The sequence below is a fragment of the Epinephelus lanceolatus genome, chromosome 18 (assembly GCF_041903045.1).
Source record: "Epinephelus lanceolatus isolate andai-2023 chromosome 18, ASM4190304v1, whole genome shotgun sequence".
Classification (NCBI taxonomy): Eukaryota; Metazoa; Chordata; class Actinopteri; order Perciformes; family Serranidae; genus Epinephelus; species Epinephelus lanceolatus.
This window is the reverse complement of record NC_135751.1, coordinates 2,216,050-2,228,156: the sequence shown is the minus strand read 5'-3', so window position 1 is coordinate 2,228,156 and position 12,107 is coordinate 2,216,050. Positions and strand designations below refer to the sequence as shown.

Here is a 12,107-nt window from a genome sequence, read left to right as displayed (position 1 = left end):
GTCACACTATCCAGGCACCGCTGCAATACGAGTTAACCTGAGAGACAGTGGAGCACAAAGGCTCCGGAGAAGAAGCCAGAATGGCCGAGTTAGCAAGATGCAGTAATAGGACACGAGAGAGAGAGAGAAGGAGAGAAGGTGCCCGGTGTATTATAGGGCGTCCTCCAGCAGACTAGGCCTAAGTCAGCCTAACTAGGGGCTGGTACAAGGCAAGCCTGAGCCAGCCCTAACTATAAGCTTTATCAAAGAGGAAAGTCTTAAGTCTAGTCTTAAATGTGGAGACGGTGTCTGCCTCCCGGAACGCAACAGGAAGATGATTCCACAGGAGAGGAGCCTGATAGCTGAAGGCTCTGGCTCCTAATCTACTTTTGGAGACTTTAGGGACCACGAGTAACCCTGCATTCTGCGAGCACAGAGTTCTGGTGGGATAATATGGCACTATGACGGAGCTTGACCATTTAGAGCTTTATAAGTTAACAGTAGGATTTTAAATTCAATTTTGGATTTTACAGGGAGCCAGTGCAGAGAAGCTAAAACAGGTGAAATATGATCTTGTTTCTTAGTTCCTGTTAGTACACGTGCTGCTGCATTCTGAATTAGCTGGAGAGTTTTTAAGGACTTACTAGAGCTGATAATAGAGAGTTACAGTAATCCAGCCTTGAGGTAACAAAAGTGTGGACCAATTTTTCTGCATCTTTTCGGGTCAGGATAGGCCTAATTTTCGCAATATTACGCAGGTGAAAAAATGCAGTCCGTGATGTTTGTTTTAAATTAGAATTAAAAGACAAATCTTGATCAAATGTTACTCCGAGGTTTCTTATGGTAGTGCTAGAGGCCAGAGCAATGCCATCTAGAGAAACTATGTCATCAGATAAAGAGTCTCTGAGTTGTTTGGGGCCAAGAACAATAACTTCAGTTATGTCTGAATTTAACATCAGGAAATTGGTGCTCATCCAGGTTTTTATGTCTTTAAGGCAGTTATGGAGTTTAGTTAATTGATTACTTTCTTCTGGCTTCCTAGATAAATACAACTGTGTATCATCCGCATAACAATGGAAATTTACAGAGTGATTTCTAATGATGGAAGCAAAAGGAAGCATATATAGAGTAAATAGGATTGGTCCAAGCACAGAACCTTGCGGAACTCCAAAACAAACTTTAGTACGTAAGGATGATTCATTGTGAGCATGAACAAACTGAAAACGATCAGATAAATAAGATTTAAACCAGCTTAGTGCAGAACCTTTTAGGCCAATTAAGTGTTCCAGTCTCTGTAGCAGAATTTGATGGTCAATAGTGTCAAACGCCGCACTAAGATCTAATAAAACAAGTACAAGTATGAGTCCTGTGTCTGAAGCAATCAGGAGGTCATTTGTAAGTTTACTGGACTTGGTATTGAATTTAACGACGGAGTAATCATTTCCTTAAATTTTGCGACAGCACTATCTGATAAACATCTAGTATAGTAACTGTTGCTGAGTGGCGTGTAATCGAGTAAAAAGAAATCAGAAGTAATCAAATAATGATCCAATAGCGAGGGATTCTGTGGAAAGACTGTTAGGTTATCAATTTCAATTCCATACATCAGAACTAGATCGAGGGTGTGGTTAAAACAGTGAGTGGGTTCATGTACACCCTGACTGAAGCCAGTGGAGTCTAATAATGAGACAAACGCAGTAGCCAGAGAGTCATTATCAACGTCAACATGAATGTTAAAATCGCTCACAATAATAACTTTATCTGATTTAAGAACTAAACTGGATAAAAACTCTGAGAATTCCGAAACAAATTCAGAGTACGGGCCAGGAGCACGGTACACTATAACAAATAAAAGTGGCTGCAAGGTTTTCCAGGTCGTATGTAAAAGACTAAGAACAAGGCTTTCAAATGAATTATAGTATAGTTTAGGTTTAGGGCTGATTAACAGACTAGAGTTAAATTAGACTAGAGTTAAAAATGGCTGCAACTCCCTCCCCTGGACACAGCCAGGTTTTGGTGAGACTGAGTAAATCAATATGATTATCTGAAATTAATTCGTTTACTAACACTGCTTTAGACGATAGAGACCTGATATTTAACAGTCCACATTTAATTCTCCTGTTTTGTCTTTCTGTCACAGAAGAGGTTTTAATTTTTATGAGGTTGTTATGCACAACTCCTCTTTGTTTAATTTTAGATTTAGATAATTTAGGTGGTCGGGGGACAGACACCGTTTGTATAAAACTATGAAAACTATGGGTGGGTAATTGCGCTAGAAGCTCAGAGAAGCGTATAGGACTGTGACTCTGAGTGCTGATCTCAACTCTGGGTTGTCAGGGATTTGAATTACTAATAAAATTTGCCAGGTTCCTAGAAATGAGAGCAGCTCCATCCAAAGTGGGATCAATGCCGTATCTCCTAATAAGACCAGATTTTCCCCAGAAAGTTTGCCAATTATTAACGAAACCTACATCGTTTGCTGGACACCACCTGGACAGCCAGCGATTAAATGATGACATGCGGCTAAACATGTCATCAGTGGTCAGATTTGGGAGGGGTCCAGAGAAAACTATAGAGTCCGACATCGTTTTTGCATATTCACACACCGAGGCAACATTAATTTTAGTGAGCTCCGATTGGCGTAACCGGGTGTCATTTCCGCCGACGTGAATAACAATCTTACTGAATCTACGTTTAGCTTTAGCCAGCAGTTTTAAATTTGAATCAGTGTCGCCGCTCTGGCCCCAGGGATACATTTGACTATGGCCGCTGGTGTTGCTAACTTCACATTCCTCAGAATAGAGCTGCCAATAACCAGAGTTTTATTCTCAGCGGGTGTGTCGCTGAGTGGGGAAAAGCAGTTGGAAACGTGAACAGGCTGGTGGTGAGCCGTGGGCTTCGGCTTGGAGCTGCACCTCTGGTGAACAGTTACCCAACCTCCCGGCTGAACAGGTGTTACTGGAGGACCGCTAGCGGAGGCTATGCTATGTGGCTCCATACCGGCTACAGGGGGCTGGCTAACTACCGCAGCTACTGAATGGTTTTCCATGGTGCAGAGCCGCGCTTCTAATTCACTAAGCCTCACCTCCAACACAGCAAATAAGCTACACTTGTTACAATTACCACTGTCGCTAAAGGAGGCGGAGGCATAGCTAAACATTTGGCACACCGAGCAAGAAAGAGCAGAGGGAGAAGCCATCTCTAACTGTTAAGCTAATGTTAGTCTGAGTGGGTGGAAGTTCGCTGCAAAGATCAGCCTCTCATTGGGTGGAACGAGCCACCCATTGAAGTCCCGCCCTACCACTTCCGGTTGCAGTTTTCAACACTTCCTTTTCTAACTTTTGCGGTGTTTGATCTTGCGAGGATATAGCCATTTTTCTGCCATGGTTCGCGTCCTGAAGGCGATATTTTTGTGGGCGTGTTACACCAAAACCTGTTTCCCCCCGGCAATATTTTTGCAAGCGCACCGTTGCTGTGGCACTGCCAAGAACGATTGTGATTGGTTGAAAGAAATACAAGCAGCCGGGGTGTTTTTTTCTCCAATCTTAAAGTGAGAGTCGGCCCAGCCAGACCTTTCTTTTCTTGAGAAAGGTCTGGTGAGCGAGACTAAGCTAATGTAGCTACGAAGGCTAGTAACGTGCAAACAACAGCTAAGAGATTAGCAGGGAAGTCGTAAAAAGGAGGAGAGCTATAAGTGCTTAAACAGAACTAGTGTGGGTTAAGACTTGAAGTAGATGTTAAAGCAACTGAAGTGAGAAAGCAGAAAGCAGGCCAGTAGAATTCACTAGAGCAGCACAGAGACGCTGTCACAGAAACACCGGAAATGACACAACTCGCTTACCGCAATACTTCAGCACGTCAGTCTCAACTTCCAGGTGCATACCACCACCTACTGTACAAGAGTGTGCAATGTGTCCGAAATCACTCACTACTCCCTAGTACATGTCATTTAGCCTGTTTCTTAAATCCTACTCATAAACACGGCTCCTTCTTCTTCTGTGGTTTAATGGCTGCGGGCCGCTGCGGGCATGCAGACTTACTTCCACCTCCGGGTGCCGTATTCTGGTTTGCTGACTTCCGCTGTGTCCGACCCGACCGAGGCTACGCTAAATAGCCATATAGAGAAAGGCTTTTTTGTCGCTGTTGGGGTCAAATAAATATGCGGATCTTCAAGGGGGGGTGATACGAACTAGGGACAGTTTTATAAATGGTAAAACGTTCCGCACAGCTGCTTTAAATTATGTGTCTCTTTTAGACATTCTGTTTTTGGCTGACGGGTCCTTTGTTATGTTTATGTATCATTTTCATTGCTCATTGTTTCATTTCATAGTTCAGCTTTAATTTATATAGTTGGCTAGGTTAGAATATAATTTTTAAAACCTGATTTCTGGTTTTAATATATTTAAACTATTATATTAATATTTAATAAACTAATATGTTAATTTATAGTGTTTTCTCTTCTTCCATCTCTCCTTGCTGATTGTGTCGTCCCTCAGGCTACAACCACCCTGCTCTCCTCAAACTGATGTCCAATCCCAACAATCTGGTAGGTCCTCTTCACATCCACATAATGTATGTCATCTACTACACTGAGAGAAGGAATGGTATTGTTTGGGATTGAATAGCTCTAGTGTACACTAGTCCAATATGGTATGTGACGAGCTGCCAGTTTAATAGAAAGCAGTGGATCCTGTTAGATTGAGACAACCACATTTGTGACATTCCATCCTCATAATTTTTTTTAATTCAAGTGCTATTAGTTTACACTGTTAACACTCTGCAGCTTTCACTACCGTCGTTGTAGCAAAGCAGCGTTTTTTCCATTTTGTTCCCATGACCGTGCCATCACAAATCTCACATCTAAAGAGAAGATTGTCCCAAAACATTATTAAATAACTGGCTAACACCTGACAAAATAATGCATCACAACGAGGCTCAGAACATGGAGATATATTTTCAGGTTCTTGGCACACACTATCTGCTATAGCCACATAACTATACCACATATCCTATACATGGTATTGTGGTTTACTGCAGTCCAGTAGTATATTGTATTGAGGTAAAACTGTGTAAAAGGTTGACGCAAGTCAAGTTAAAAAAGAATTCTCATAAAAGTTTGCATTGCGCATTGTTGACAAAAACTGTAAAACGTGTCCGTGCTTGCGTAAATGTGTCAAAAATGTTTTCTCTTTCTTTCAGAGTACGCTTGTGAACCGACCCGCCCTGGGAATCCTGCCACCTGAGAACTTCCCAGACAAACTCACTGAAAGTCTTCTCTCAGTTAGTAACCCCCCCCCCCCCCCCCCCCAAACACACACACACACACACACACACACACATACACATACACACAAACACATACAAATGTACCAAAAATAATTCAAAATACTAAACAGTGGAGATAATAGTGTTATTGTCGGTTTTGTGATTGTTGTGATGAAATCTTAAATTTATGAAGCTGTTAAACGATGGTACTACAGTTAGTCTTCCCTCCTGTCAGGTGGCCCCCAGTGGAATGACTCGTGTTCAGACGATGGCCTGCGGCTCCTGCTCCAATGAGAATGCTTACAAATCAATTTTTATCTGGTACAGGGTGAGTGACAACATATTACCCATCTGTGTTAACTGTGGCGCCATGTCATTGGTCCGACAGCCCATTGGTCCGACATCCCATTAGCCCGACGTCCCGTTGTTCCGATACTATACTAGGCTATACTGTATTTGTTTACCATAGAGGATCAGCAAACGCAACAAAAGTAGGCTACTGGTCAAGATACATGTGTCATAGAGAGGAGAGAATGAAACACCACGACCTCCTGTTGTTAACTCTGGGGTCCGGGTTGAACGGCTGCCGGTGGGTGTATTTCTGCCTTGATGGTGCGCCGCGACTGGCTCTGGGTCAGCTGGGAAAGGCTTTAGGCGAAGCAGGCTCACGGCTTATGTGTTTGCCACTTTCTTTTTCATTTTAACCCACACCATGATCTTTTCCTAACCCTAACCAAGTGGTTTTTGTGCCTAAACCTAACCAGACCTTAACCACAGGGCATCATGATGATTTCGGAACAACGGGACTTCGGAACAATGGGTTTAATGTGGTCGGAACAATGGGATGTCAGACCAATGGATTGTCGGACCAATAGGCAGACCCCGTTAACTGTTACCTGGTGAACATGCTCTAAACCAAGGTGGTAGAAGACCATAGTATTAAAAATAGTATGAAGAAGTTTCACTGCTGAATCTTTTTATAACCTATAATATCTAACCTGTTAAAGGAACTCTTACCTTTCTGGCATTTCACACAGCACTTAGAAAAAATTTGAACATCCACAACTCCCGCCTCCCTCCAAAGTCCCATCCCCCTCCTCCTGCAACTCCACTTCCCTCCAAAGGCCTTCTCCCCCCTCCTCCATTACGTCCTCATTATGTCTAAGATAGACATAGGCGTTGGCAAGGTAACGTTAGATACATGGAAGAGGAGGGTGAGTGTAATGTTATAAATGCAACCCCGGAGTTTTAAAACTCCAGACAAAAACCAGAGTCAGTGATGACTGATGAGTTTTAGAATAAGGTTACAGTGCTAATGTTAGATAGTAGCGTTAATGTTACTAGTAAGTGGAAACGCACAAGGAAGTTTTAGTTTAGGGTATGCGAAATGTCATTTCGTTTTTGTGCTGTGCATAAAAATGATAAATAAAGAAGTTCAGTTCAGTTCATCAATTCATATGACAACACAGCATCCAGTTGCTAGTGGCTAACATTAGCCTACTGTAGCTTAGCCTCTGAAACATTAACGTTATCTTCCTTGTGCATTTCCACTTACTAGTAACGTTAACGCTACTATCTAACGTTAGCACTGTAACGTTAATGTTTCAGAGGCTAAGCTACAGTAGGCTAACGTTAGCCATTAGCAACTGGACAACTAAATTGACCGTGGGGATCAGAGATAATCAATAATATGACTCTATTAGACTCTCTAAATTAAATAAAATGTAGGCTGTAAAGCCACCGGTATACCATATATATATATGTAGAATGAGAAGGTGTGTGGAAACAAATAGTAATGCAAATAATGATACCAGAATGCACAGTACAAGTACAAACAACTCACAGTAAATTATACCAATATGTACAGTATCAGTACAAACAACAGCAGACACAGTGTAATTATGCCAATATGCACATGTAAACAGTCCCGATTCTAGAAAAAACGATACCGTATGGAGACGATGCGGCCAGTTGGAGCTCAAATTGAATGGGAAGCAAAGTTCAGTGTTCACTTAGCTGGGTGTAACTTAGCTGGGCGATGTCCGTTGATAGCTGCCTCCGTGAGAAGAGAACAGAAGGAAGGGAGGGGGTATCACTGTCTGAGGGCTGCAGTAGAATGGCAGTGAGGATGTCAGCTGACCAACGCTCGCTACCCGGTCCCTGGTTGCGGCGATTTGCGATGCTGGCCAGCTAGGAATTAACTAGCAGCCAATACAGTACAGTCCTCTCTCGTCTAGCTAACATTTAGCCGTGTTACTTACTAATCCATTAGAAAGAAAGCTAGCTGGACATCGGTTTTGAAGCCTCTTTGGTCACGGAGCTCCCTCCATCTCTTGAATGCCCGACTGAGGTTTACTCTTGCTTTTCCTCTTCTTTTATAACTCTCCTTTTTGCTCTTCTTTGCCTCCTCAGACAGAGGAGCTTGTTTTCTTTTGCTAGGCCAATTTTCACTTGTCTCCAAACTTTGTCCATCTGCCATTGTGCTCGTGACTCAACTATCTCATGCCCAACTCCTCATAAAGACTCGCTCCAGTCCCTGATTGGCTGACCGACCAATTTCGCAATACATGACGCGTTTCCTGCCATAAAGCAGATTTTTTCTGCGAAATTTCGGCACCGGTGGCACAAGCTTATTGCAAAGCCACTAAGTAACCTGTGTAAATGCTGATAGTCTGATTGTACTGTGGCCACTACCCTGTACAACCCACATTATTTTCATAATGATATATTTAGAAAAATATGCTATCTGTTGCCTCATTAAGCGAATTTCTTTAAATTTGACACAAACGTCCACTTGGACTGAAGAATAAACTGATTAGAATTTTGTGATCAAAGGTCAAGGTCAGTGTGACCTCACAACATGTTTTTGGCCAGAACTCAAGAATTCATATGCTAATTATGACTAAACTTCACAAATGTATAATAGGATAAAATAATAAAGTGATGACATTTTATATCCAAAAGGTCAAAGGTCAACTTCACTGTGACATCATAATGTTCTGCATAAAACACTTTTCTGGCCATTATTCAATTTTATATCTCAGGTACAGAAGAGGAGACATTCAGTCAGATACTGAATTGGTGACACTCATCTTGAAACTGTGCTGATTGTATAGATCTTTTGTGCTGCCTGGGGAACATTCATGTTTTCACAGACATGGATTTAAAGTGTAAGAGAAACCAAAGGCATACAACCGCAGGGCAGTGATCCTAGTTTTTAAATACATTTATTGTTTAGTCATCAAGAAAAGTATTTGATACATATAAAAGCTGAAATATTATCTCAACAACCAAAAAAATGTTGCTTCATTTCTGTGAAGTCCCAACTGTGTGTTTGCTTTGCTACAGAACAAGGAACGAGGCCACAACACACCATCTGATGATGACCTCAGCACGTGCATGATAAACCAGGTGGCTAAAAGACATTTCACCACTTATCATATTAGTTTGAAGTTTCCAGCTATACTGTACTAAATGTTTGTATTTCTGCTTTTTCTTTGTTTCTCTGCTCCTCTTTCTTTCTGTGTGTGTGTGTCTGTCTCAGACCCCAGGTTGTCCAGACCTCAGCATTTTATCTTTTATGGGAGCTTTCCATGGCAGAACCATGGGTATGTTAAAAACTTAAACAAACACAACTCGTTGCTGTTCTCCAGTTGTGTTGTCACTGTGGTGAGATGAATAAAATGACTGCTAGATTGCAAATCTCATGTGAGCATCACAGCTCTTTCTGTAACAGTCATGTCCTTTTTGGATAGAACCAGAATGAAGCATTATCATGACAGAGACTTGTGTTTAAACACTGTTCACCAGCTCAGTCTCCAGTCTCAGTTGGTGGGTTCATTTTGCTGACTTTTAACAAACACACTAAAATGCATATTTGAAAATGGAAATTCAACACAACAGATTGGATTATGCTTTTGAAATGGATGAATTACAGCCACCTTTACATCTAAATGTCGTTGTCATAGACACACCAAGCCTGTGCAGGACACATTTGATCCTAATCACACATACTCATGCGCCTCCTGTGTCTCACACTTTGAGCTGAAGACTGACTTTTTATGCCTCTGTGCTGGCAATAGCCATGGTCACGGGCATTATGTTTTAAGGTTGTCTGTACAGACACACGTATGGACATCCGTCTGACACAACACTTTTCCCTTGGTAAGGTTGCTTGGCGACAACTCACTCCAAAGCAATCCACAAGCTGGATGTACCATCATTTGATTGGCCGATCGCTCCATTTCCGAGACTGCAGTATCCTCTGGAAGAATTTACCAGAGAGAATGCACAGGAAGAGGCTCGCTGTCTGGAGGAGGTAAGCTATGTGTACTTGTGCACATGTGTGTGCGTGTTTGTATGTAGGCGTAAAGGCGACATCTGTATGTGCACAGTCATAAAGTTGTGATGACTTTTGTATGTGACTTTAATCTTGTTTTTATTTTCTGGGGTGCGAGTCAGGAGAATACTGAGAATACTGAATGACTAAAATTCATCCAGTCACACAGTCAGCCAACTCAAAGGATATATGCCCTCAGTATATTTTAAATCACTCATACATTCTTAATAAAGTAGGCATTTGTCACAAGACTCTGTTCTCCAAAAACCCACTAACACAGCATGGTTTTTAAAAGTTAGAAAAATGTTTTAAGAAATAAAAATTAGAGTTAAAAGAGTTTGTATCACAGTCCATGGAAAATATAAATATATAAGCACTCAGCCCTTTATGTAAAAGACAAAAAAAAAAAAAAATTATTCAACAGGTGTTCAGTTTATTTCCTTGCCGAAGCTAGCAACAGCTCAATCCCAAAGCATCTGGCAGGAATTCAGTTAAGTCCATTTAAAGCCCAGTTCAGACCAAAGATTCATGACAAGACGAGTTGAAAAAGGCAACTACTTGCAGCGCATCGTTCTGCAGCGTTCTCAGAACGTGCCGGTTCACGCCAATGCAACTAGATGAGATGGTGTATCATCCCTGTGCAACAACTCTCTGTACTTCTGTTGTGATTTCCAGCTTTTCGGGCTTATTTTGTTGCTGAATATAATTTGTTGCTTATTAAAATACGAATGAGGATAGTTATAGTGATATACTGGCTATAGTTATGATGAAACTGTGAAAAACACAAACAAAATGAGCATCAAGCACATACGGCAAGCATCAGCAACGACCCACCATCCAACACCGGCAGCCAGTGAGGATGGAAACAGAGGGCTCGGCAGGGACGGAGCACCTGGCGCTGCAAGCGAACATGCAGTCTGCGGTCATTTTGACTTGACCAGCAGACTTCACTACAAGTTCACTGGCTATTGAAACAGGTGATGTGCTTTAAGTTCTAAATCCAGCAAAAAAAAACGTGGTGATTTGACCAGCTGAGTTGCAGGTGACACCATCAGCCGGCTTGAGCCGAGCTCAGACCGGCAAGTTCACACCACTGCAACTTTTTTCTGCAACTTTCTAATGCGGATTTGTCTCATTGTGAATCTTTGGTCTGAACTGGGCTTTAAAGTTCAAAAAACGGAAACGGTCATCAGGAGTAAAGTTGAGCTCAAACCACTAGTGTTGTCACAATACTGGAATTTCAATAACTTGAAAAAAAATTACTATTCAGTATCATTTTTGATACCACTGGGAAAAATGACAATTAGGGCATGCAATTTTTTTTTATCAAAAGATAAATATAGAAAGGCTATAACATGACAACAATATCTTTTCTTTCCTAGGTTAGTAGAGAGCAACAGAACGACTGTATTAAACATCAACAATAATGGATAGTGAGAAAGTGCAGCTGGCTCTGGTGTATCAATGCTGCACAGTATTTGAACCATTTCAAATATTCAGAATCATTATGTATCGATAAATCAATGTATTTGACAACACTACAAACCACCACTTTGAAGTAAAAAAAAAAAAAAAAAGGATATTATATTGTCAAGACATTGCCATGACATGTAATGCCAGGCAATACACTCTGTCATGTTAGTTGGAGTAGTATCAATAGCCAGCTCTCTGGAGGCTATCAACTACCAGTTGTTAGCATTTCTTTGTGGTGTCTGTTTTTGCTTGAATTGAGTCATCTGAGGGATTAAGGTACGTCAGCTGAATACACTAAATTTTGGGAGATTTTCTTTTGGTTAAAAAAAAAGTGTATTCAGATTTGGCCAGGGATTGTCACTGGGAGCTGCCTTGTCTTTTGGGTTTTGCGCCGTCATCATCACATTATAGTGCTCCTTGTGTGCTCTTCCACCCCTACACTCAAACTCCATATTTAGAGCAGACTAGTTGTACCTAAGGTATAACTGGCAAATGCAGAGAAGTAAAAAGTAGAGTTCTGGTTTAAAAATATACTTAACAAAAGAGTAGAAGTACATCTTTTAAAAAGGAACATGAAGAGTACTCCTTTCATAAAAAAATAAAAATACTTTTTTATTTATGTGCATTACTTGTAATGCGCTATTACTAACCACTGAGTCTCTGTAACAGTGCTATTGGATTTAAGTGCTGCTTTTGACACAGTGGACCATTTTGTTACAAATACTAGAAAATTGGATCAGACTCTCTGGAACTGTCCTCAAAGTCATATCTTCATGACAGGAAGTACTTTGTCTCGATTGGTAACTATAAGTCAGAGCAGATGGCCTGATGTGGGGTCCCACAGGGGTCCATTTTGGGACCCCTCTTGTTTAATCTTTGTATGCCTTCATTAGGTCAAATCCTACAAAACGATTACGTAACCTACCACAATTACGTAGATGACATGAGAATATACACACGTATCACTTTCACCTGGTGATTTTGAACCTGTAGAACATCTGTGTCACTGCAATGTGCAAATCAGTAATTGGATGCATCAAACTTTTTCTCC

General features: G+C 41.2%; 1 protein-coding gene across 2 annotated transcripts in view; it reads left to right on the top strand.

Moving 5' to 3' along the window:
- Positions 1-12,107, top strand: part of abat (4-aminobutyrate aminotransferase) — a 163,547-nt gene that overhangs the window by 134,442 nt on the left and 16,998 nt on the right. For both annotated transcript variants that reach the window (XM_033643899.2, XM_078161431.1), the window contains 6 exons: positions 4,476-4,525; positions 5,179-5,259; positions 5,480-5,572; positions 8,593-8,655; positions 8,789-8,852; positions 9,414-9,562. In XM_033643899.2, the coding sequence (XP_033499790.1) occupies positions 4,476-4,525; positions 5,179-5,259; positions 5,480-5,572; positions 8,593-8,655; positions 8,789-8,852; positions 9,414-9,562 (500 nt within the window). The remainder of the gene's footprint in view (positions 1-4,475; positions 4,526-5,178; positions 5,260-5,479; positions 5,573-8,592; positions 8,656-8,788; positions 8,853-9,413; positions 9,563-12,107) is intronic.